Genomic DNA, 26,061 nt, shown 5'->3' on the forward strand with positions numbered 1-26,061 from the left:
ACTTCGGAATGGACGACCTTCTGGCTGATAACCATGTTGTCTTCCCTGTGGTTGGGACAGCAGCAGGGCTAGAGGTGCGGAGGCCAGAGGCATTAGTGCCCACAGCCTCAGCTCCCCAGGATAGCATCCTCCCCAGAAGAACAGAAGCATCCTCCCCCACCAATCCGACTCCATGCAAAAGGAGAAGGCCAGAAGAAGACATAATGGAGTTTCTGCGGGAGAGCGAGGTGGCCAGTAAAACTCGCCATGAAGAAACATTAGCACAGCTAAAATCTGCACAGCTAAATTTTGAATCACTGATCTCCAAATTAATTGATAAGCTATAGCCCCTAATCCTTTTTTTTTGTAAATACTATTCTATTATAATTTTTTATTTTTTTATCAATGTATATATTTAAAGTTTATGTTGTTCAATGAGATTTTTGTGTAAGAATAAATATAATATATATATATAAACATCAAGCTTTTTCCCTGATCACTTCACTTTGGGCTATGATTGAAAGGTTTAACAGTTAATTGAGAGAAACACTTTATTTAATGCTACTGTGACGTGCATAAGAGATGTGGTCACAATTTTTGTTAATGTATTCATTTTTATCAGTGAATATAATCTTACTTAGTTAAGCTGTAAACTCCAGTTGTTAGTAATACATTTGCACATGTTCTAAGTTAGCCATTATACTGTCAGCTTTTATTTACCAGAAATATATGTTTGCCCAGTCGCATTTCAAGGACCTGCAACAATACCAGTGTGACCAATTGTGTCAGGGTGTGGTGCTATGGGGTGGTGTAGAAAAAACGTTGGCACCTTTTTGTTTTGTATTTCAGGTTCCCATATTCAATTGAACATCTTTTATTGTGTTGTTTCATAATAATAGATGCCATTTTCCCTATATAGCCTATTGGGCCACAGGGCTGATGACATTCTCATGCTTTGATATTCTCAAATTATTGTCAACTATTTGCCGTAACCTAGTAGTTTGAAGACAATTAGGTTTATACTGAAGACTTGTTTAAGTGTTAATCGCAGACTGCGGGTCAGATATTCGTATTGCTCTGTTATGAATATTTTTTACTCAAGAGTTATGAACTGATCTGAGACCGGGGGATTAATTCCCTTTCGCGCATGCGTACCGCCGACACTGTCGCTGGTGTGTTGTGTTGACAAATATCGGGGGAGGGACCACTGCGGCGTAAGTAGATCTTTGTTCCTAACTCGAATGAATTCTACATACATTTCAATGGTAAACACTCTCTTCCATTAAATATTAGTTTACACTATATGCATTTGCTATTGCGGACACTGCCCCCACAAAGCTGTCGGAAAGGAAAGCGCTTTGTTAAACATCTGTAAAAACCGCTGGGGCCGAATGGTAATATAGCAGATAGGTAGGATCCGTGTCAAGCTAACCACAGTGAAACAAGTGATTTCCGGTACGAATCGCCAAAGCAAAATACGCGTTTACGTACCTTTTACCTTTTATCTGTGCGAAAGGGCTAAATATACTATGTTCGCATGTAGGAATTATGTAAAAGTAATTTGTGCCCGTATATTATGTCGCTTTTTATGCGCGTCCAAACGTTTTATTTGTTTGGAACCCTTTTAATTCGTGCCTACATTTTGAAGGCGAAGACGGGAAGTTTCCGTTATCACCCGTGGTAACGTTCGTTCTTTTGACTCAGCTCGCACAGCCTCTCGGCTAGCTAACAACCATCGTTTTCTAACGCTGTCCCAGGATAAATCTTCTGCGTTATGGTCACTGTCGTTTTAAGTCATGTCGATAGTTGATAGTGTGTCGTTCTGAGCAAATTTTTTGCCGCATCTTTTAAAAAAACTTATGAACTTGTTTCGCAGTCTGGCTGCGGGAGAGAGTGAAGGCGGTCTCCTCGTCCAACACTGTCGGCAGACATGAAGAGGTGAGTGGGACAGTAACGCGCCATTGGCAACTAATACAAATAAACGTGCACATACCATATACTAGACTAAGCTACCAGTCCATTGACTAGCTGGTAGATAATGAATATATGTGACAGTTTAACCACAACCTGGCCCCTCTCTTGCATGTCTATGTGTGCAGCCAACAGAAAAGCCCCGAACCAGATGGGAGTGTTATCGTCAACGAGGAAGGTAGAATGAAATAGAAAACTAACCTTACTGCTATTAGATTACATTGCTGTCAACATCTTTACTTTGCTGGAAATCCCAAGTTATACACTATTTACACCAAGCACACTTGAATGAATCACTATACCTCAGTTTTAGGGACTGTCTTGAACGTTTAAAATGCATGATTTGCTTGGGGCCAAGTGAAACCCCTCAAAGCCGTTATGAGTGTCTGTATTGAGACATTTTAACCATAAAAACATGTAGTGTGCTTGTGTGCTAATTGTATAGTACAGTGTACTCTCACAAAGTCTCAGAGATGTTTATTTCCGTGACTAACTAACATCTTGTGTGCTCCTTCAGGGTCTGTAGCCACAGCGGAGGACCCAGCAGCTATCGCCACCATTCAGTCAGCTGCCACCTTCACAGACCAACCCATCAAATATCTTTTCAAGACGGAAGGAGCGGGCGGGCAGGTAGGAAAGGGAACTGTTATGTCAGGGGAAATCCTGGGAGATACTTTGTAGGACCAAATCCACAAAAGAATTGCGCTGCTTTTGCGTCTGCTTAACACGCGCAAATGTGAGCAAAAGATAGTGTGCTATTCTCAAAGCATGCGTCAGTGAATCGGTGAATGTCTCCTCATGATCCGCTACCTGTCGGTACTGTGTGTGCGCATAAAAGAAAAACAAGTGTTAAACCAACGCCTAGGCTCTGTAAACTGGTATGTAAACAAAGGGGCCCACTGTAGCTGTTTACAGAGTCTAGGCTGTGTATTAACACAGACATTTTTTCAGCACACACACACACACACACACACACACACACACACACACACACACACACACACACACAGTGCGGACAGGCAGCAAATCTTAAGGAGATATTCACTGATTTTGAGAAAGTTATTTTGATGTAACAAGTAGGGGAGAACGGGGTAATTTGTCACATGGGTTGGATGTCACATTCGTTATATCTCGCCACCAGAGCGCGCTAGCTCTGAAATGTTGATATAAAAAAGGTCCAGAATTGGGATCAGAGGTCACATACATAGACTTCCTTGGAGGAAGACAGCTGCATTTCAGGTGAGAGGATGTTTTGTGTTTTTCATGTCAAATTCAAAATATTTTGCTTCTCAGTATTTTTCTTCTAGGCTTTTACACAATGGGTTTATAACAAAACACTTGTTACCCTCAGAAAGTGTGAAGGGTAAACTATAGTTTAGATTGTGGTTAGCAAGCTAATTAGTTGTCAGATGGTTGTTGGCCTTGATGCTAGCAAGAAATTCAAGTTGGGGTTGGTCGTCAAATTTTTTGGGGGGTTGGTTGTCACATGTTATCTCAAGGCTGCAGCCAGAAAAGGAACCCAATAACGAAATAAATTGTCAAGCTGTATCCTCACTGACACCCCAGAGAAGGAAAGAATAGAGCAGGAAAAGGCAGCTAGCAAGCAAAAGAAAAAAGGGCAACAAAATCAAAACAACCCAGTGCATCCCAAACTAGACCAGCTGCCAAGGCTACAGAACGTTATGTAGGCCTATTTGTCAACTTGACAATGCAATTAAACATTCAAATTTGGTTCTGCCTCCTTGCCTTCTTTTTAAGATTTTTCCCATTAAGATAACATTGTGACAAACAACCCCATAGTGTGTGACAACCGACCCCTTGATGGGGTTGGTTGTCACAATGTGTCAGTGTCTTTGATGGTAAATTACTTCTTCATTACAATAAGTTGGAAAAAAAGAGAGACACACATTTCTAGCCAACACCTTAAGCTTCAATTTAATGTAGGAATGGCTATTGACAGATGTTTTGGTGATGAGCAATTCTCACTAGAGTAAAAAGTGTGCCTACTTACCCCGTTCTCCCCTATTGTCAAGAATCACTGACTTTACCTTTAATTAATTTCCCACATGCCACTAGACGTCCAGTCCTGAATCCATGGGACCGTCTTTAAAAAATACTGAGGGGGTCATGCGATTGATTTGTATCATCACAGTGGACCCCCCACCACTTTAAAAATAAACAAAGAAAAAGAAAGGGCTCCTTTAATTGGCCCTACGTCACAAGCTCCCCCCTCAGGCTGTCCTGGTTGATCCTGTTCTCACAACAACACTCCTGTCACAGTCGCAGCCACGTCATTTGTTCTAGAAAGACCAGCCAGTAACATGCCGCAGCTTTTTTGCTTTACACATTCAAACTGATCTGAACCGTCTCATATGTGGCATCACATATCTTGATAATCGTCCCAGTATGCCAGTCACATTACCTCCCGGTCTCAATACTCATGATGACCCACTTCACTAAACTGAGACCTACATTTTCAGTGTTTCCCCTAGGAGCAAGGCATAGCAGTAGGGGTCTCGTGGGCGCAAAGATCTTTTGAAAATTAACAATTGAGACGAAGCTTTTTTTTTTTACCTAATATTTTGTGTATGTACATGAGTATTTGTTCAAGTATTTATGGATATATACATGTGTGTGTACTGTCTGTGCATGTATTTGTGTATTACCGGAATTAACGCCACACACTATGTTTTGTTCCATGGCGCTGTCTGAGGGGGGTGTACCACTGTGTTACGTTTGTCTTGTATATAATGTAAATGTTCCATTTTCAAAATCAATAATAAAAATTAAAAAATCATAATTGCACCCTGCTGGGATGTTTCAAATGTGTGTGGCTATCTGCCAATGGTTCTTGAGGCACACAATTGAAACCTCCCAGCAGGGCGCAATTATGATTTTGAGTTTTTACGAACTATCAGCCTTACAGCGCAGAGCAAAACTCCACAGTGGGGCAGCCCCCATATAAAATGAATAGGGGAAAGAACGGGTGGATTTACGTTCTGTGTCTGGCTCTACTGTTGTTTACGGTTGAAACAGTGTTCAGTCACTCAGTGTAATGTGTTGTGTCCACAGGTGACCTACAGAGTGATCCAGGTGTCTGATGGCCAGTTGGAGGGTCAGACCGATGGAGCTGTCAGTCTGGTCACTGGTTTCCCTGGAAGCACTCAGACCGTCACACAGGTGAGAGCCACACTGACAAACTGAACCACAAGGAATCCCTCATCTCTATGAAAGACTTATGCTGCGTTCCAGACCGATCGGATGTGGAAAATTGTCCAGTTGTAATTTCCTATTTGCGAGTCCGACCTCAAAACATTCCAGCAGCACAACATTAAACCATTGATGTGACGTCAGAAAGCGTATTCTCCGTGAAGTCGTGGGTAGATGGATATGCTCCGAGTTCACAACTGAAACTTCGACTATAAATGGCGTTCCAGTCGTATTTTTCTAGTAGGAGTTTGGAAAATTATGACTTCCCATGTTGCCTGGAACGCACCATGAACTACTAACCCTTAATAGTTTAAACAGGATGTGTGTGATGCATGAACCACTTGATTTCGAGTGGCGTGTGTGGATCCATTTTGCGGTGATGTTCCGAACTGATCCTGAATGATCTGTATAGGGGCAGATCGGGGGCGTGTTTTAAATGAAATGTATTGGCTGAAATAAAGCCAAACCAAATGTGATCCCTTTCTTTCCTGAGCTCCACTGTAGTTTTTTCCACTCACCTGCTAGAGCATACTGCTGCAGATGCCATTCAGAATGTGTGAAGTATTGTGGTTTGCACTGGGTTCAGGCGGTAAACGTATCTGCCGTCGCTTATTAATGATTCTGTGAGTGATTTCTAAATGGGCCAGACTAAAGCATGTGTCTTGTCAAAGTGCTCTTTTTAAGCTGGTGTTTGTACTGAGCCAGAGATGAGAGAAGGAGACACACGGGAGCAGTATTTTTGTTTTCATCACACAACTCTCTTACAGAGCGATACATCAGCGGTTTGCTGCTCATCAGTTTCAGGGGTCACAGTCTCCCAGTTTAATGATCATTCATGTATAGTCAATGGACGCTTATACATTTAATATCTCTGAATCAACATATCCAGTATTTGAACCAATTTGTTTGTGAAAAAATAAGGAGGCTAGACTAAGAAGGCTACACCTGTTTATTTAGATGTGTCAAATGAATATTTGGACAACATTGTTGAGGTAAATATAAGTATGGGATCAGAGTTAGGGTTTGATTACTAAGCCTTTCCTGATTAGTGTCAGGGCCAGGAAGACTTGATTGGGACCATTTTGTGTCTTGGTGTTTTTATTTTATTTTCTAGCCTTTGTTATGACACAATGTCTTAAATAGAAGAGATAAGTCCCATCTTGTCTGAAAATAAATATTACTTCTTCCTTGCTTTAAGTTGCAGTGGGCCACAGGTTGAACAGGTTCAGTAACACCTCCTTATCACTGACATTGTCATTTAACAGATGTTTTATGATCTAGCGTAGCTACTGCTAGACTGGCTGGCATCGCAATAGGAATGAAATGAGCTCCTACAGGCTTATTTGACGCTTTTGGTGTCAATGCAGGGTAACTGATCTCCACCTCTGATCAGGAACAAGGCTTAATCAGCCCACTGTAATGTTCTATTTGTTATTTCATTTGTGACGACTGTACTTAATATATAATTATTTAACTGGCTTGACACCTAAACTGATTTCACAGTTGATGCTTTATATCTTTTGTTCCAAGTTGAACAGTGTGACAGGAGCCTAAACAGAGGAATGACTGTGTGTGTTATGTCAGGCTGTGTTCTCCCAGTCTGAGGGGCTGGAGGGAGACGGCAGCACAGAGACGCAGTACGCCTACTATCCCGCCACCATCGCAGACGCCACCACGGGCACCATGGTAACCACGGTGCAGGCCTCTGACACACTGCTGGGACAGACCACACCCACAGGTACTAACTGCCCATATTATGAAGCCTGAAAAAGTATGCTAAGTGCAAAAACATCTTCATTTTACACAGCCTTTGTAATCATGAGCTTGAAAAAAAATAGATAAATTAATGAAATGCAACTTTTTTTTAAACCTATTTTTTAAAATTTTTGGATGTGAAATAATTTAAAGGTCAAATTCCTTGGTATACTTATTCTCTGCATCTTGACAATAAGCTTTTATTTTGCAGGGCAGCTTTATGTGATGATGTCACCCCAGGAAGTTTTGACGGGGACCAATCAAAGGACAATCGCACCTCGCACTCAGCCGTACATAGCGTAAGCACATCATTATATGTAGCACAATCACTGCACCATCTGGTTTAAAGCAATCGGTTTCAATGTTGTTTATGGTTTTACTAATCTGTTTGTAGAAAGCAAGACGCTCCCCGGGGCTCCAGAGACGACAAACGACGAGCCCAGCACAATGAAGGTGAGTGTGAGAGAGGGAAGATGGAGCTGTATCCCAGTAGCTTTTAATAATAGAGTGAAGTCTCACGTTCTAACTTTGTTCCCACAGTCGAGCGCCGGCGCAGGGACAAGATCAACAACTGGATAGTGCAGCTGTCTAAGGCCATCCCAGACTGTAACATTGACTACACCAAGACAGGACAGGTGAGCGCAGCTTAAAATGTCATATAGTGACATTAGGGACCAATGAGAAAAGGGCTCATTTTAGATTTTTAATGTTGTGTTTTTCCCCAGAGTAAAGGAGGAATCTTGTCCAAAGCTTGCGATTACATCAAGGAACTCCGACAGAGCAACCTGAAGCTAGGAGAAGATAACGGCACTCTCGATCGGCTCAGGGTCGACAACCAGCTACTAAGGCAGGAGGTATGTCTGCCTGGGTTCCGTCAAGTATCGTTACTTTTTTGCCAAGTTTTGAAGTGTTGGCAATATAGCTAATTCTCCATTTAGAATAGAAAGTAATGTCAACTATATAGTATTTCTCAATCTGCCTGCTGATTTATGGGCTCCACTCTCAGGCTACCCCAACCTCATGTGGTGGATGAGGTGAAGTGTAATCCAGTTATCCCAGCTATCAAGAGAACAGTCACACCGCTGTCAGAAAAAAATGCATTTAATGTAGATTTATTCAAAAGTAGTGCAAGGGCTGCAAATAACAATTATCTTCATTATCAATTCATTTGCTGATTACCCTCCTGATAAATCGATCAGTTGTTTGGTCTTTAAAATGTGAAAATAAAGAGTGAGGTGATGTCATCAAATGTCTAAAACCCAAAGATATTCAGTCCACTTTAAAAAACGTAATCCTCACATTTGAGCAGCTGGAAGCAGCAAGTGTTTGGCATTTTTTATTTGACTTAATCTAGACATATTGTTGCAGCTTTAATTTACTTTATGGAACACAGATTTAAATAACATTAATCCAATAAAAATCATGTATATTATCTATTAAGCATGTTAGCCATATTTGAATGAAAGCAATGCAGACATCCGTTTTCCACAGTTTGACGTAACTAAGTGAGGGTATTGTTGATGCATTCCTAAAAGCATAAGGGAGCTGAAGAGTCCTCATTACTAATTTACTGCATTACCATTATCTTATTATTATCTCAGGTGGAAGACTGGAAGTCCAAGAATCAGATCCTGAGGAACCTGCTGCGACAGCATGGCATTGTGGGATCATCCAGCACAGAGCCCCAGTGAAGATGGGCAGTAGGAGACCACCACATATGGGCCAAAAGAGTACTTGAAATGCTTTGAGATACTTTATTTGTTAATCGGGCGTGCATGACATTCATTTAGCTTCCTCGCTAAATGACGAGCCTCGAATATTATCTTTGAAGCTTTTTTTTACAGAATTGAAATCCTTTCGCCTGGTGAATACAACTCAATGATGAGAACAGGATTGCATCTAAAAAGAGAGGAGAACAATGGACATCAACTTTCAGAGGTCAAATCAGTTTAACAAAGCCCTCATTGAATGCCTTCCTGCAAAAACATAATGATTGTCCGTTAACCTCCAGATACAGTCAGCCCTACACATGTCCGTTTCCTTTTCTTAACCTCTGCTGTACCATGCTTCTCTGTATCACACGCACTCATAATAACGTCTCGGAAAAACATTGTATTCAATTAATCTATGTCACTTTGACCAGCTGATTCCAAGTTTGTCATCCATTTAATAGTTTGGCTCTTTTGCTTGGTATTTTTTCATGGAACCTCACTGGGGACAATTATTGCATTGCAACAATGTAACTAGCTAAATAAAAAGGGTTGGTAAGCATTGTATTGTAGGTAGGCTATGTATGTCTTTATATTAAAAGAAAATCAAATACTAAACTGTATTTCATAAACCACTTTCATTTGTGTTTTATTAAAGTTGGTAAATTGGTTAAAAGATGAAGAACACACTTCTTTTTGCATCTTAGTTATGAGTATACACTATTTTGTGCATGTATTTGGCTACATTTTTCAAATGTCTGGCATTAGACTCAGATTATGCACTCGTGCTACGTGGAGTATGTTTTATTTTGAAGGATCTTTGCGGAAGTAGGATTACCGTACATGACTTCGTTTGCGCAGGGAGAATCCTCGTAGATCCCTAGATGTTTCTCTTCACTCCGTTTTATATGGATTTAAAGAACGTCAGGACACACCGAGGTTTAAATAATGATCTGCATACTGCTAGTAGCCGGCCACGGCACCATATTAGAGGCACAAATCAAGGTAAGTAACTTGAATGTTGCAGCAGATAGGAGATGATATAGCCTACAGCAGTTCAAAGTTCGCCTTTAGTTGTGAAGCAATAGCCTACTGCACCTCACTGTAACGACAGACTGCCCTTAAAACACAGGACACTTTTAACCCCGTGTTACCTGTGGGCTCGCGTGTACACCTGTTGGACCACCTTTTGGGACAGTAACAGAATCGTAATGATGCACAAATTCATTCGGTTTACGTGTCATCAATCAGTTTTTTTTGTAGAATTAGGTTTCTCTTCGTCTCTCAGTGGTCTTCACCGCCCCCTACCGGCTGTTATGGTGGAATGCGAGTAGGAATTCAATGGGCACTAGTATAGCCTATTTCTTGATAGTTGAGGTTTTGTGATAATGTATGCTGCTACTGGATGACAGAATTAACTTGGGGATCAATAAATAAGCTATCAAGTGAATATTACTAAAGATTTGTAAAAAAGCCAAGTCATTAAACCTCAGTAATTTTTTCCTAGTATTAGCATTATAGAAGCAAAACTTAGGCTAAAATCACACTGTAGAATAGCAGGTCACTACTTGTTGCACATACAGTATACTGACATTCTTTGATATTCTGCTGATTATTCACCAGCTGTTTTTCCTCTATCAGAATGATGACACAGGTTTATACAGCCACCTGGCTGGGGTTCCAAAGGCCTTACTGCCTGGCATGGGAGGAAAGAAGATCCTTGACTTCTGGTGGGAGACGGTCAACATGTGAGTAAGGGTACCAAGGGGTACCTAACGGGAACAGGCGTGAATTCCGAGTATATTTACACTCTTACTTTTGTGTCTATCTAAAAAAACTCCTCTTGTCAACTTGTTGTAATTGCGCTTCTGATCTCCTCCCAGGCGACAGTTGTTCACAGAAGTGTATCTGGTCACTAACGCAGACAAGTGAGTTCTTACCATTGGTGTTGATTCTGAAGTCTCGTTAATAAAAATGATAGTAGTAACAATAATAACTTTATTTGTATAGCACCTTTTAAAAACAATAGTTTACAAAGTGCATTGCCAGAGGATACAGAAGCAAATACAAATCAAATACACATATACATCAAGTCCCTACACACATTACCCATATCATTGTGATGGTGAAAAGAAAGTGGAAGATGGAGCAGCTATAAAGGATAAATGCAATGAACAAAATGAGATTTTAAAGGTGCTAGGGTAAAACGAGTGTGTTGTCAAAGCAGCTGCTCTATTGTCACTGTGTATCACCTTCCAGGTATAAGCACTACGAGCGCTGGGCCACGGCTAATGACTTCCCGGTAGAGAACGTGGTGAATGATGGCAGCACCACCCTGGAGGACCGTCTGGGGGCCGTGGCTGACCTGCAGCTGGCCATACGCAGCCGCAAGATACAGGACGACATCATGGTGGTACGATGGCATGGACATGTAGTATATCTATCTGTTGTTAACATTAGAGCATGTCCGTATGAACAACTTCTGAGTAACATTTCATTGAGTTGACTAAAGTGGATTCTGTTAGACATGAGTGAACTCTGTTGTACAGTGAGTGTATATTTTGTCTGTGTGTGTGTGTGTTTATGCAGATTGCAGGAGACATGCTGTGTGCAGACCAGAACTTTGACATTGCTCAAGTTATCCGCTTCTTCAAGTCCAAGGTGGGCTTCCCTACCATAAAAAAATAAGCAACGTGGCCTTTAAAGAGTTATTTTCCTATCTTTATTCAAGAGTGGGATCTTTGGATTTGAGAGCATGATTGATTGATTTCACGTTCAGATTCTTATAATTCTCTCCATCAAACTCTGCCCTCGCACTCAAATTGCTCCTGCTTGCACTCGCAAAGATCTCCTGGTTCCAGCTTAGGCTCTTCTCCTCACACTCAACCTGCATCTGTGCGCTCTCGAGTTGTCTTCTCGAGTTGTGTTCCGCTATACTTGCAGATTTGATGTGACAATTCCTGGTGCATTCACTTTACTTCTCAGAGCGTCCCACACGGGTGGTTAGATTGATGGAAAGAATGACAAAATCTGAACGTGGAATCTATAAATCATGCACCTCAAATTGGAAAGACCACGTTCTTGAAGAAAGATAGGAAAACAAGTCCATTAGGCCTCATGCTTACGGTACATTCACATTATGTATAATCACTGTGCTGCAGCCCGGGGAGCTGGTCATATACTACGAGCTGGAGGAGAGCGAGAAGAGCAGCTCCAGGGGAATGGTGGAGGTGTGCCCTGATACAAACAGGTGAGAAGATGTTCAGTTCCCTCTTGACATTTCACCTTCTTATACACTGTGTTGTAGATTGATTGTAATAGTATATATTTTTTTTAAATTGTGAATCAGGGTAACTCGTTTCTCGGAGAAACCCCGGGCAGGGCTGACGGCGTCCCGGCTGGCCAGCGTGGTGTTCTACTGCATCCAGAGAGACACACTGTCACACCTGTCTGACTTCCTCAGCATGAAGCCCCAAGCCACAGACAGGACCTTTGGACGATTCTGGGTTCGTAAGTGCCGATTGAATGTGTGTTATTTCAGCCCCAAAAAAAATGGCATCTTTCTGTAATTGTTACAACACAAAACTTTTACAGTATGGACACCCGTATGATTTAACTTTCCATAGTATGTAACAAAAAGCTTTGCCCGAGCTCCTGTGTGTAACATTGTCCACCAAATACTTCTCTATTATTATCACTGCCCTCATGTTAGTTCATTTGAATCTGTTCTTGTTTGTGCCTATTCATGCTTCGACTTTGCTTATCATTATGAAGGTAAAATCATAACCCGAATCGCTAACTTAAATGACAGCAGTGCATTTCCATGAATGAATGGCAATGCACTGTACGCTTTTACTGTGACGTCTCCTTTCCCTTCAGGAGTGGCTGGTTAACGACAAGCAGCTGGAGGTGTATGGGATGAAGCTTCCTACCGGTTTCCAGCTCATTGGACAAGTGGTGTGTATCCTTAAATGCATTTTAATGTGGAAAACATTTGCCCTGCGTTCCAAAACACATACTTCCCAGCTATTTATATGGTAGAAAAAGATTTAGGGCATCCCAATTCATGTGGTCGGATTTAGCATGCTCAAAAATACCTGGATGCCCTACTACATCCAGTCGCGATTTTTTAGTGTTGCAAGCATAATGATATTTGGGCGATTCTGACCCACAATCTAGAGTGCACAGCAAGTGACGTCACATCGAAGGAGCCTCCGAGTGAAAACAACCAGCTGTAGTATGTAGAAAATAAAAAAGAACGAGTATGCAATTTAGAATACAAGGCAAGTGTGGATTTGAGAGGGTGCACACAGAAAGGAGAACAATGACTTGTCTAAAGCGGCATCATGAGTAAACCTTGCTGTGTGGTGATCCTATGCTGTCCTCACGCATGGATTAGATGCTGTTAGATTAGAACAGTTTCTTTTTTAAGTTTCCCTTGCATAATGTCCCTCTTCTTGATATCACAGGGCCTGTCAGACTACACTAAGTGGCTCACCCACTACTCCACCAAGCAACAAGACGATCCTGCTAAACCAATCACGTGCACATCATACGCACGGTAAGAAAAACACAAAGAACCCTCGCTCCCAATCGGTTGGAGTTTAGCCCAGGTTACAGTTTTTTTTCACAATAAAAGCCTCTTACTTCTTCCTCACTCCTAACGACTGCACTTGGAATGTAATAAGATATGCAGCCAACCACAATGGAAGAACTGATTTCTAAATATGTGATGATGACTCACAGGGTGGGATTGATGGGGAATCCCTCAGACGGATTCAACGGGAAAACCATCGCCATGTCCATCTCCAACTTCTGGGCTGAGGTCACTCTAGTGGAGAGCCAGACTTTGGTAAAGCAGACACGCACGCACGCACGCACGCACACACACACACACACACACACAGACTTCTCGAAGGGGCTGGCTTCAGAACCATTTATTTTTATAATCAAATTCAACTAATTTGTATTTAGATGAAAAATAAAGATTTAAAAATTCACCAGACACGTTGTCCAAAAGTCCTGTCAATTTCTCTTGATGTTTAGGTTCTAGTCCCTCATCCGCTCAACGACCCCACAGAGTTTGGAAGCTTGCAGGATCTGTTCTGTATCAGCAGGAAAGAAGGGTGTGTACACGTCCATCCATACCATAAACTACATGACAGTATGGCAAGCCTTTGTAACATTTCATAGGTAGTCTGGATATGTATCATTGATTATTCCTAATTCAATTATCCCTAGTCAGCATGACAGAGATATCTAATAAACGTAATTACGTCTTTCTTCCTGGACAAAACAACTTTTTTTCATTCATGTGTATGGGCTTTGAAATGACAGATATCTGCATTGCATTCTGCTCATTCAAAACTACTGAATTGTGGTTATCTGCAACTTAACTATTACTAATAGAGTCAAATTTATATTAAATTCCCTTATTTAAAGAAATCCATATTGTCCTTTTTATATCTTAAATTGACTAGTCAAAACAATTTCATAGATATCTTCAACTGGAATTATGACCAGTCAAAATTATGTTTTCAGCATCTGTCATTTTAATTCTTGATTGTTAAATTAAGACAATAAATGTTACAACGGCTTTCAATATTGACAGTCAGCCATTCTCAGACTTTTTTTTCAAAATATTCCGTTTTTCATCCACTCTAGGTACCTGGGAGGACTGCGTCTGCTGCAGTCCACCTGTAAGAAGTTCTATCAGTTCTGCTCCAAACAAGGGTGAGACCAAGTATCTGAGATAATGCTGTGAACGCTGTAAATTCAAAAAAAGAAGAGATTGTTTTCTCATAAGAAGCAAATATGTCTCAGTAGAGCAGAATCAATACGTGTGTGTTTTCTGTATTCACTTGCCTTACACGTTTTAGACGTCTGTTTTAATGTGCCTGTAAATTACAATAACGTAATCCAATTATTTCCTATGCATAGGCCCGTTATAGTGCTAACCACTGTGTATCATGTGACGTTCACTGCTAACACTTGATCAATATCCGTTGTGTTTTTTGTGGCAGTATTGCTTTGACAAAGCAGAACTTCACACTGAAGTATGACACCAACATTCCTCGGCAAGTGGTGAGGATCCATTTAAACACAGTATGAATGAAGTATGCCCCCCCGTTCCTTATATAACACCCTCTTATGATGAAATCCCTTTTTGTCTCTGTTTTAACGCAGGGCCTTGCTGGAAGCAGGTAAATCATTCTGTTGGACGATTTCTTATTGGTACTTTTTGGTTCTGATTTATTTCACACAGTTTGAATGGAGTCATTCACCTTTTTTACAAAATCCTCTCTCTTCACAGTGCCATCGTCTCAGCGACCCTTAAGTGTCTCATGAAATTCTACAACATCACAGACGATGTAAGGATTGTAGATATTAGGGCCCGTCAGAGTTAACTACCACTATTTGCTATTATCAAAGACACCACCAGCTGTTATTTTCTAAGGTTAGGAATTCAGTAGATATTTCCCTCCAGATCCAGTGAAGTTATTGTGGTGCGAAATCCTAATGCTGTATCATTTTTCAAATCGTGTTTGTACATTTTGACATTCCTAAAAGAACATGTTCAAGTTTGTGTGATCATTTTAAAGCCCTTAAAAAAAAAAGTCCCTTAAGAGAAAAGACGTCCGGACCTTTTTAATGAACAGCTTCACATAAACATTTTTTTTTTGAAAATGACACAAAGCTGTATGGACTGTACCATTTTTCACACTGCAGGATCTCCCAAAGCCGATCCGAGCCAACTTCATCCTCAATGTGGAGACTGACGAGCTGTTTATTACTGCTGGCCTGCAGGACAGAGTGGTTCAGGTCAGTCAAACACAGGCAACACTGCCCCAGCATGTCCTTTATATTTCATTAAATACTTACAGTTTGCCCCTTTGTCAATTGCAGGTGTATGAAGGCTTAGTCTACATGGATTTCAGCAAGAAGCTGATGGAAGAGCAGGGCTACGGTACTGAAATGACCGCCTGTTTGCGGATGCTTAGTACATTATATACACACACTTTCCTAATTTGTGTGTGGTTTTCTGTTTTTATTTGTGTGTGTGTGTGTGTGTGTGTGTGTGTGTGTGTGTGTGTGTGTGTGTGTGTGTGTGTGTGTGTGTGTGTGTGTGTGTGTGTGTGTGTGTGTGTGTGTGTGTGTGTGTGTGTGTGTGTGTGTGTGTGTGTGTGTGTGTGTGTGTGTGTGTGTGTGTGTGTGTGTGTGTGTGTGGGGGGGGGGGGGGGGGGGGGTGCTTGACATCCTCAGGGAACTATATTTCTATGGACATGAGTGCGCTCCCTCCCTTCTGGCTGGCTTACCTGAGTGACCCCAGCGACTCTGGGCGTATCCATAGCAACATCCGACAGCGCTGGCTCAGTGGTACGTTACATTACTGTGACTCTTCAAGGGTTCAAAGGTCATTTCCTCAAAGACAAGGGGATCTACTGTTCAACCAATGGGGGGTTTTGATTCTAATATTTGGAAAAGGAGATTGCGATATTCTGCTTGTTCTTTAGGGATGGCAACTTCAGTCCAGACGGAAATATCTGAACTATTATGGGATGGATTGTGGTTAGATTTGGTGCAGATATCCATACTAAGCACTGTTATCCCGTGAAATATCCCAATATTTACCAGATGGATTGATGCACAAATTTGCCCAGACATTCACAGCTAAGATAATGATCGGCTCATACTTTGGTTTTTGATGGCACTTGCCACTTGGCTTCAACACCTATTTTAATTTTGAAAGGCTTATTGTCATAATGGCTAAAAACAACTGCTACCCCTACTTTCATTGCGATAAATCGAACTTATATTGATAGCATAGCTAGCTATGGTGGGTCGGTCCAAGACCCCCCCCCCCCCCCCCCCTTTGTTTTTTAAATAGCCGTTTACAGAGCCTAGGCTGTGTATTAACACTGGATATATTTTTACACACACACAGCACGGACAGGTAGCGGATTGTGAGGAGATATTGACTGATTTTGACAAAATGTAATTTTGACAATCCACCTTTCAGTTATGAAAATGGAAACACATTGGTTGGTTTGTTGAACTACTGTCATGCCTCTGTGTGTTTTCACAGGCGAGCCTCTGGTAGTTGAAGCCATGAAGACTTTTGCTGAGCTCACTGATCAAGCCAGGTTAGTTTGAGTACTTATTTTACAAGTGCATTGTTGAACAAGCATTTATGCAATAAAGAGCAATGGAAGATTTGTTGAATAACGGGCGACAAAGGCTAGACTAAAGTAACAATTGGATTCATTATTGTCTAGCCTCTGTGTTACTAGAATCATTTACCCAAGTATTTGAATAATTGAAACTGAGTCAGGCTTTCTTGAAAAGCAGGTGAAGTTTACTTGCAAACAGCAAATGCAAGGGTCAAACAACATGTATCACAAGTGTAGCTTACATGATTGAATACAAAGAAATGAACAGTGTACATGGGATTATATGCAAGAGAAGGTGGTGTGTGCGCAAACACATACTAGGTTTGGTGTGTCCAGCCCTTGTTTTGCTGGCGAAAGCAGAAATGTTTTTAATTAGGTAGATATTCCCAGAAATTCATCTCAGCTGGTGTTATCCTTCATACAATGTCTGATAACAGAAAATGGGAGTCATTTCTCCTCAACTACTGTGCACATGAATGCGTCATACCTCTGTATGTGCCAAAATCTTATTAGGCAGTTTCTTCTTCAAGGCTAAACAACAACTTTTGTCTTAGCAAAACACTTTGGGGCTGTTAGTTTACTGGGACAAAGTTCAACAGCCAGAAAGCATGTATTGAGCATTAAAATATTATACAATCATAAGGCAGATTAAATTTCGTTAACACTCTGCACAACAGCCTCAAAGTGGCTTTGGGCTTTCTGCAATGTATAAAATGTTAATGCACTGTGAGTGCCAGTTAGAACTGAAGGCCGGACATACGTCTGTCTGTCTGGGCCATTCCTGTGAGCACAATAACTCAGTACGTTTTGAGGGATTTTCTTCAAAGTTTGCACAAACGTGCACTCTGACTCAAAGATGAACTGAACAGAATTTGGAGGTCAAAGGTCACTGTTACCTAACATATTGTGATGTCACAGTAACCTTGTACCATATTGTAGCTTCTTAGGAGCTTTACCTTCTTTAAAGCATTGCCTACCACATAGAGCTGCCAGAAAGTATTTTCAGTTCAGAGTTCAGAACATCAGAGGTGAAACTTCCTTAGCACTGATTGAAAATGCCCCCCTCCTCAGGGAGGCTTTACAGGGCAGAGACTGGAGCCGCCTGGCACAACTGATGGACCAGAACTTTGAGCTGCGGAGGTAAGCACTATATTTTGCTCTGAGGCCTCCACAATACAGTCACACTCACAGTTTAATTAAAACATATCCTACAGGACTGTTTACACTGATGACTGCCTCGGTCCTGGGAATCTCAAGCTGGTGGAGCTGGCGAGGCAGGTAAGGTTCCCCAAGGCTCCACTACCTGCAAAGAACAGAGAATGTTTTATTGATCAGTATTTTCGTGTGTGTGTGTGTGTGTGTGTGTGTGTGTGTGTGTGTGTGTGTGTGTGTGTGTGTGTGTGTGTGTGTGTGTGTGTGTGTGTGTGTGTGTGTGTGTGTGTGTGTGTGTGTGTGTGTGTGTGTGTGTGTGTGTGTGTGTGTGTGTGTGTGTGTGTGTGTGTGTGTGTGTGTGTGTGTGTGTGTGTGTGTGTGTGTGTGTGTGTGTGTGTGTGTGTGCGCGCCTGCAGGAAAGGTTTGTTCTGTTTATGCACTCATCATTTTTTGCTGCTTCTTGCAGTTTGGCTCAGCTGTGAAGTTACCAGGCAGCGGGGGGGCCGTGGTGGGGCTGTGTCTGGATAATGCAAGGCTGGTAAGACTGCACTACATGGAAGCTGTGCTATTCAGCTGACATTACCTACAGTATCTATTTCCTACGCCTTAGTTAGCCCACACATCAGTGATCTGTTAGATACATGTGCAGCAAAACAGAAAATGAGGTGTAGTTTCTGTTGTATGCATAAGAAACCATCTTCTGTTTATCTGTTCAATTATTTTAAGTTCATTTATTAAATAAATTGACTTTATGGAACATTTAAATTCCATTTATATAACATAATTTGTCACTCCCAGTTGTATTTCCTTGCAAGGATATCTGACTTTGGGTTATTTAACCCCAAATCTATAATGTACTGTATGCATTGTAATGTATTGTCTACCTGATCATTTGCTTACTGCAAATAATGACATTACTTTTCGACACCATCCCCTTACCAACTAGATGTTTTGGAAACTACAGAGCTTTAAATTGACACTTTCTTGTCATGGTCTTACTGGAGAACCAAAAAAAAGCAGTTAATACGGAATATTTCCACTTCGAGAGAAGTCGTCTATTCCGTGATCACAGCTGTCTTGCAGCACTCATACTGGCTGGAAAAAACTTGTTTTCTGTTCTGTTTCCTGCCGCCATGGAAAAAAAAAATCTTTTGCCAAATTTGAAGCAGATAGATCATAAATCTGAAGAAACAAACTTGTTCTTGCCCAGCTGTAAAACCAGATAGAAGAATATTCATGAAAATTAAATCATTGTGTGTGAAGTTTTGTTAAGGGGCCCAATTGAAAGCTGAATGCCTCTATATACAAAGTGTCTCGTTCATTGCTCCTTTCCTTCTTGCTTAAGTAGGGAGTGATGCCAGTCAAGGGTTGTGGCTTTATTAATCGTTAACGTGGCATGCGATGCAAGTCCTGTGCTAGAATGTACTGTGTATACGAGTGTGCCACCAGTGCACACTGCTGTTATGTCTGATGCAGTGTGTGTTTTGCCCACTAGGTGGAGATGAGACAAGCTTTCCAGGAGGCAGGCTGTGTCTTCTGTGTCATCGCACCATACAACCCATCTGCCAGCACTGTCGGTGGCAAACACTAACCTCATATGTCCCCCCTATACTCACTCGGGACAATTTATGACCATTGGTCTGATGGCATAGTGTGGCCACCAAAGATCATGATTGGTTAATATGAAATGAAATGAAGAGAAAATAATCAGGTTTTGCTATGAGGATCTTAAACCTCATCTGTGTTTAGTCAAGCATTGATCATGTAGCCTAACGCTAAAACAGTTTCAAAGTGTGTTGCAGATTATGTGAGAATCAGGAATTTTAATGTGAACTTGAGGCCTTTGTGTCAAATGTATCATCCATAAGAATGTAAAAGAGATCAAAATGATATTAATAATAATATTAATAAAAATAATAGACTTTATTCGTATAGCACCTTTTAAACAAAAAGTGCAGCTACATTTATAGTCTGTGCATGCATTACAAGAGTGTTTTATTATATATTATATACTTTATATTATTGAAATGGAATGAACATCAAAGCAGGAATTGAATATCATCAAAAGGAAAATAAGATGAAAAATAATACACACTTGATAAAATAAACAAATGAGATCAATAAGACAGTCACAATAGTCACATAACAGTCACATAACAGTCACAATAGGACAAAATAAGGTGAGAAAGTGTCCACACATTTCATATTTAATGTCATTATCTTTCTACATGTGAAACGTTTAATTGTATAGACTATATATAGGTACTTTTTCTAAATATATTTGTAAAATGAATCTAATTTTTGTACAAAAATAAAAACTTTAGTAATTCTTGCTGTTTTGTCATGTTTACTGTGGGTCTATAGTCAGGTATCACTTAAGGGGAGACACTGCAGGTGCATAGGACAAACCTTTTAATCTATAGAATCATCATTAAACTTTACCAGTTGATTAGCCTAAACAATATTTTTTGTAACAATATGAACATTAAATAAAAGCCAGAGTTACAGTATTTTTTTCATTTTTACAAAGTAGGCCTACAACATGTTAATGTCCAACATTTTTACAGAACAGATTTTTGATAAAGCCTTAACTATGAATCAAAAGAATAATATAACCTATATAGTATGAACCCTGCAGCTCCTTATAGAAGTCTCATACAGTATCTTCCGTGCCAGGGCCGGCGGTAGCCAGGGGCCAGGGGGGGCCGTGCCCCCCCAGATGTGAGCTGTGCCCCCCCAACCAAAATTTGAGATTTTTTTTTTTTTTTTTTTTTTTTTTTTTTTTTCCTGATAGTGGGTCTGGGTTTTTTCCCGACCCACTATCGGACGGAAAATTTCGTTCGCTGTCCAAGAAAATGTCAAATAAAATTAATTGGGTCCACACACACATATATATGATTGAAATAGCCTACTGTTAAATTAATATTGATCAGCTGGCTGCTGTTGAATGCTGTTAACTAAATAAAAAAAAACCCAAAAAATCTGTTCTGCATTTGTCCTGTTGGACACACAAACACACACATGATTTAAATTGCCTACTGTAAAATATAGATTAGCTGGCTACTGTTGGCTGCTGTTAACCAAGTGTATTTTTTTTTTAAATCAGTTCTGCATTATCCTGTTGAGAACACATTCAGACACACAATGCATTGACTAATAGGAAGTAGGCCTATTTAATTCACCATTTGAGGCATCAAATAAAATTAGCCAATAAAACACTTACATCACAATCATTTATTTTATATATATACACGTTATGTTGTATATAATGTATATTATATGTTATTCATAAACATTTTGGAGAAAAAAACATGCAATAATCAAATTTCCCACACAGCAACACTCAACGTTTATTTGCATATTGTGTTCTACACAATTCACAGTAAATGTGCCAAAAAGCAGACGCAGAGATCTTACAAGGGCAAAAAATTTCGGCTCGCGCGCTCTGCGCGCGCTCGCATCTTCGGTCTCCCTGCCCAGTGTGCCCCCCCAAAATTTCTACGGGCCCCCCCAAGTCTGACTTTCTAGAACCGGGCCTGTTCCGTGCTGTGCCTGTGAAGGCTACTGTGTGGATTCACTGAGCACATCTAATTCGCTGTTTCCTCCAGTGGGCGGAGTAGCGCGGCTCTCTTCTGGCCGCTCCGCCAGCGCTGCTCTCCACGCACCGCTGTAGTCTCGGTTCGCTCTCCACTCATGCGGACCAAGCCGTAGTTCATGGACTAGCCGGAGGTCTGCTGCTGCTGCTGGTGGACTGTATCGGGCTTGTTGTAGCGGGGTCCTGGGTGGGTGACCAAGTCAAGACCATGGCTGCCAAGGAGGACCTCTACAGTAAAATCCTCCCTCGGAGGCTCCGGCAGAACCGGACGGGCTCAGTGAAATGTGGCTCCAACCTGGACGTGCTGTTATCCATGGGCTTCCCCAGACCAAGGGCGTAAGTAGCCGGACTGTGCGTGTTTCTTGTGTTTGTGTGTGTGTGTGTGAGCTGGAAGATTAAAAAATCGTGTCAGAGGTCGCCCCGGGGGACCAGCCGGGGACATCATGGTCGGTGTGTGAGAAGCGAGTAACGGTAGCGTTTGTAAAGGGAGATATTAGGTTGTCGGACGGGTCAAACGTCAGCATCACTCCCTGCATCGCAGTCCTTGGTGCGCAGCTAGCTGCTCTTCCCTCGTATTCAACCACACACTGCCAAAGTGTAGACTAGAGTCTATTAAAGTGTTATAGCATAAGGAAATACGTGAAAGATGCAGAATAAGAATTTAATACAGAATTTAGCTCCTAAGCGAAGGGCTTTGAGAAACAGAATTCGCAAAGAATAGCATAAAAGTTAATAGAAGTTAGCATCAAAGACAACAAAACACCGCGACAATGTCCGTTATGTTTTACCCTTTCACTCAAACATGTGTTAATTGTTGCTCTCAGTGAAGGTCGACATGTCAAAGCTTTATTAGAAAATGCAGTTTATCAGAATTAATAATTTATTTTTGCTTTATTTAGCCTATATTAATCTTTTAGTCAGTTTTAGTTAAGTCAAAGCCAAGGCGAGGTAAAAAAAAAAAAAAAGGTTTCAGACGTGTTCTTGAGGAGCTGTCATACGTCAACTTCCGAAAACTGGAGTCACTCAGGAGTCTGTGTGTGTGTGTGTGTGTGAGCGCGCGCGCCCTTGTATCACTGTCATAGGGTCCTCCTCTGCTGTAATGTAGCCTAACTGAATGGAGAGGACTGTCTTTTGACTTGGCCAGATCAGTGAGTTCACATCCGTCCTCTGGGTTACAGCCTCTGACTGTAAACACAACACTCGCCTAAGCCCACTACTACTGCACACAGGTTCACTTTTAAAATGCTTAAGGTTGCTTATCAAAGTGGAGAAATGTCCTAATCACGTCTGCTGAAGAGCACTGTAGCCACACACTGGCACGGGCTGCTATGGGCTGGAGGTGTCAGAGCTGTCCCTGGTCAGTCAGTAGGCCCATACACAGTGAAGTGGATTGCAGCACTGATTATGTGTTACTGATTGAATGGACACAGAGTTAGTGGAGCAGTGGGACATGACTCAGGGACGGCACATACACTAGGCTACTACTACTACTACTAATAATAGTAATAAAAATAAAGTAACAGCTGTGATGCTGGATAGTGTTTGTAACATTGTAACAGCTGTCAGACAGATGATCCCTTTATTGTGTGTCTGGTGTGTGTGTGTGTGTGTGTGTGTGTGTGTGTGTGTGTGTGTGTTTATTTGTGTGTGCGTGCGTTTGTGTGTGTGTGTCTCCGATTCTTAGAAAAATCTGATCAAAATATGTAGCCGGCTGCTGCTCACAATTCCATTCCTTTCTAAAATACAAACTAATGTATATTAGTGGTGATGTCATGTCATTTCTGCACGGCACTTTCTTGCTATCGCTAACGCACCACTATTGATATATTGTATTGTGTGTAATGTTGTCTGTGATGAGGCAGGCATTCCAAGTTGGCCAAGAGTGTGTTGGCTATTTGTTTGTTAGTCAAGTGTTATTACGGCCGTTACTGTGACGTAATTTTCCATGTATGACGTTGACAATACATTTTTATTTTACCTTTTATTTAATACAGGCCAGTCATTGAGAACAAGTTAAATATGCTGCAGCCGGATCTAACCAGAACCCCTACTTCTCATAAAAAAGATAAATGTAAACGTAAAAGACATGAGAGTAAAAGACATACCTTCTTTCCTGTGTATTAGAGGATTTTTTCCGAGGAACAACCTCTCTGACAGCAGGCGGTCTGAAGAGCAGATGGAAATAGCTTTCATAATGGTAGAAAATCGGTATCGTCTCAAATTAATCAGTGAAAGTAGCGAGAGCTATTTTTATCCAAATTGGTTGGGGTTTTGGTGAAAATCTCATAGCGCTTCTCTCTCTCTTTCTCTCTCTTTTTTTGTTAAGTTCATATACTTAACCTTGGGAGTCCTTTCACCCCAGATGTGACACGTCAGGAGCATGTGTGTGTGTGTGTGTGTGTGTGTGTGTGTGTGTGTGTGTGTGTGTGTGTGTGTGTGTGTGTTTGCCAGTATGTCAGAGGATGTGTGCTGTGGTTTGCTGAATGGACAGAGCAGATGAAGGCAGGCCCCCAGGCGGGCTGGTGCTGGCCTAGAACACACTGCCTCAGGGAAGCCACAACCTCCTTTTATATCAGCCCATGACTGCTTGGCCTCACCACGGCCACTTATTAACTCATCTATGTCTGTATGTCTGGCTGGCTTTTCTGCTTGAAAAGATTGACCCACTAAACCTCCAAGCCAACTTCAGGTGTCCCGGTTCTGCCTTAAAAGGATTATTTTGATGTGGAAAATATTACATTTATGTGCTTATTGTAGTCACGCTGTTGTTTTGGTTCCAGGGCATCCTTGCATTTCAACCAGCGTTCACACAGAGTTTAAACCTTCTTCGAGGAACTTTTAAATGTTAATGAAACAGTCAAATGTTTCCTCTGATGATCATAAATAACCTGTAACAGCTGAAACCATCAGCGGAAAAACAAAAATGCTACTTTTTTATATTAATTCATTATTAATGCCTTTGCACGGGTCCAGTTTGAACTAAGACAAAACGATTAACGGCAGACCGGAACTTCTTGTGTTTCTCAAAGGGTACTAAATAAAAGTTAACTTTGCTTCACCTTCGGCGCATTATAAATCAGACATAGTCAAATAAATAACCTCATTGCCATGCATCTGCGGTCTCTCTTCATTGACATAATAACTCTTTTCATAAAAAAATGTATGCGTTGACGGCATAGGCTTGGGGACTGATGTTGTAAAACAGTTCCGCTTTTGTCCAAAGGGCCCGCTAGAATCAACCCAAACCGAAAGTTCCTTGTAGCTACTTTTAATGTTATGAGTGTGGGAGGAAATGGTTAATTATGCAACTGTGGCCGAAATGTGGAAAACATTTTGTTTTGTACAAATTTAGAGCCTGTTGAAAAAAATGTATTCAACTAAGGCTGGGTTTTTATTCTACAACTATTTTTGAAGTATTCTGTGTACAGTACCACCATCTTGGTAAAAGGCTTGTTTTTAATCAGATACGTCTTGATCAGAAGGAGGAAATGTTTCTAACTATATTAAACTTGGCAAAGTTCTTTCTTTAACACTTGTGCAACTTATTGATAGCAGGGACATTTTCTGCGAGTGGGAGAGCAACATCAGGTCTGGACAATTCTTCATCAGACTCGTTTGTTTAATGCACGTGTGAATAACCACCATGTCGCCTAATCCTTAACTATGTGGTGGTTTATAGTGCTTCCTTTAAGTGACAAACTAATGTTACTATGAGGCAGTGAAGTCAGAACACAGCCAGACCTTAGTCCTAATGTGCGATTTAAGAAGTGTTTATCCAATCAGCTTCCAGCAAGTCACAAGCTGCAACTCTGTGACTGTGTAAATGACAGTCTGGTGCATGTCAGCTCCCAATGCAGTGATCAAATTGAAACAGGCAGAGTCATACTTGTGTTTGCAAGAGTGGCGTGACTGGGCCACTTCAGGCTTCTCTGCATGCTGACACACAGTGACGAGAGAGAGAGAGAGAGAGAGAGAGAGAGGGGGGGGGGGTGTTTATCATCCAAAGACTGAACGCACAAAAGGTTAGAAAAGGTTTTCGCTCAACCATACATAAATAATAAATCTTGGCTAAAAGATCCCACATCATCTAATCAACTTCATCATAATGCAATTTTTAAAACTATTTTTGCTTTTTTATCAACCCGACAGGAGGTTGGAATCTAGTTTAACTCCATTTATTTATCATTTAACCGACAGTGTTATTAATCGATGGATGTATTCAGTAAAATCTTTCTTAAGAAAAAAAATATTTATCAATAGGAAGGAGACAATTCTCTAGGGAATCATACTCTTTTTATTTCACACATTAATAGAAAAACGTGTTGTGTGAAACAAGTCATTATACTTGAGACCAATCATTCAAAAAGATCCAATGTACTGTATGTCTCTAAATATTTAGCTTGTTCTATGGTTATATGATCAGATCAGTCTCAACATCAATATTTGTGCGGTGGCAGAATTATGGACACTGAAAAGAAATAGATAAGGGAGTGAAAGCTTGTTTTGCCTCACCACAGTA

At 41.0% G+C, this 26,061-nt stretch overlaps 3 protein-coding genes across 6 annotated transcripts in view; all 3 read left to right on the top strand.

The window, feature by feature from the left end:
• Positions 1 to 1,155: 1,155 nt before the first annotated feature.
• On the top strand, positions 1,156 to 9,250 carry usf1 (upstream transcription factor 1). 2 transcript variants are annotated; one of them, XM_080025105.1, is made up of 11 exons: positions 1,156 to 1,193; positions 1,856 to 1,917; positions 2,079 to 2,128; positions 2,468 to 2,580; positions 5,023 to 5,130; positions 6,745 to 6,898; positions 7,127 to 7,214; positions 7,310 to 7,368; positions 7,456 to 7,550; positions 7,641 to 7,769; positions 8,517 to 9,250. In XM_080025105.1, the coding sequence occupies exons 2-11, from the start codon at positions 1,910 to 1,912 to the stop codon at positions 8,604 to 8,606; spliced, it is 894 nt and encodes a 297-aa protein (XP_079881231.1). In that variant the 5' UTR covers positions 1,156 to 1,193; positions 1,856 to 1,909; the 3' UTR covers positions 8,607 to 9,250. The 2 variants fall into 2 exon arrangements, with proteins under 2 accessions (XP_079881231.1, XP_079881232.1); XM_080025106.1 differs by lacking the exon at positions 1,156 to 1,193 and having other exon boundaries at positions 1,724 to 1,917.
• Positions 9,251 to 9,492: 242 nt separating this feature from the next.
• On the top strand, positions 9,493 to 20,204 carry gkup (glucuronokinase with putative uridyl pyrophosphorylase). 2 transcript variants are annotated; one of them, XM_080025125.1, is made up of 23 exons: positions 9,493 to 9,629; positions 10,266 to 10,372; positions 10,508 to 10,552; positions 10,884 to 11,037; positions 11,214 to 11,285; positions 11,786 to 11,874; positions 11,974 to 12,130; positions 12,504 to 12,581; positions 13,094 to 13,185; positions 13,371 to 13,476; positions 13,671 to 13,750; positions 14,289 to 14,357; positions 14,648 to 14,708; positions 14,811 to 14,827; positions 14,938 to 14,995; positions 15,354 to 15,446; positions 15,531 to 15,591; positions 15,888 to 16,001; positions 16,711 to 16,768; positions 17,867 to 17,935; positions 18,010 to 18,073; positions 18,414 to 18,485; positions 19,443 to 20,204. In XM_080025125.1, the coding sequence occupies exons 1-23, from the start codon at positions 9,573 to 9,575 to the stop codon at positions 19,536 to 19,538; spliced, it is 1,869 nt and encodes a 622-aa protein (XP_079881251.1). In that variant the 5' UTR covers positions 9,493 to 9,572; the 3' UTR covers positions 19,539 to 20,204. The 2 variants fall into 2 exon arrangements, with proteins under 2 accessions (XP_079881251.1, XP_079881252.1); XM_080025126.1 differs by lacking the exons at positions 18,414 to 18,485; positions 19,443 to 20,204 and having other exon boundaries at positions 17,880 to 17,935; positions 18,010 to 18,042.
• Positions 20,205 to 21,750: 1,546 nt separating this feature from the next.
• Positions 21,751 to 26,061, top strand: part of ubash3bb (ubiquitin associated and SH3 domain containing Bb) — a gene marked incomplete at its 5' end in the record, with an annotated part of 54,855 nt that continues 50,544 nt past the window's right edge. For both annotated transcript variants that reach the window (XM_080025165.1, XM_080025164.1), the window contains one exon: positions 21,751 to 21,878. In XM_080025165.1, coding sequence (XP_079881291.1) covers positions 21,751 to 21,878 — 128 coding nt within the window. The remainder of the gene's footprint in view (positions 21,879 to 26,061) is intronic.

This window comes from Ammodytes marinus (assembly GCF_949987685.1).
Source record: "Ammodytes marinus genome assembly, chromosome: 3".
NCBI lineage: Eukaryota > Metazoa > Chordata > Actinopteri > Uranoscopiformes > Ammodytidae > Ammodytes > Ammodytes marinus.

Bases quoted from the DNA above. Each gene is read 5' to 3' on its own strand.
- usf1 (XM_080025105.1), top strand. The intron at 2,129-2,467 runs GTAGAATGAAAT...GTGCTCCTTCAG, and splicing joins TGTTATCGTCAACGAGGAAG to GGTCTGTAGCCACAGCGGAG. The intron at 7,770-8,516 runs GTATGTCTGCCT...TTATTATCTCAG, and splicing joins ACCAGCTACTAAGGCAGGAG to GTGGAAGACTGGAAGTCCAA.
- gkup (XM_080025125.1), top strand. From the start codon at position 9,573: ATGATCTGCATACTGCTAGTAGCCGGCCACGGCACCATATTAGAGGCA. The intron at 13,186-13,370 runs GTAAGAAAAACA...GATGACTCACAG, and splicing joins ACGTGCACATCATACGCACG to GGTGGGATTGATGGGGAATC. The intron at 18,074-18,413 runs GTAAGGTTCCCC...TGCTTCTTGCAG, and splicing joins TGGTGGAGCTGGCGAGGCAG to TTTGGCTCAGCTGTGAAGTT.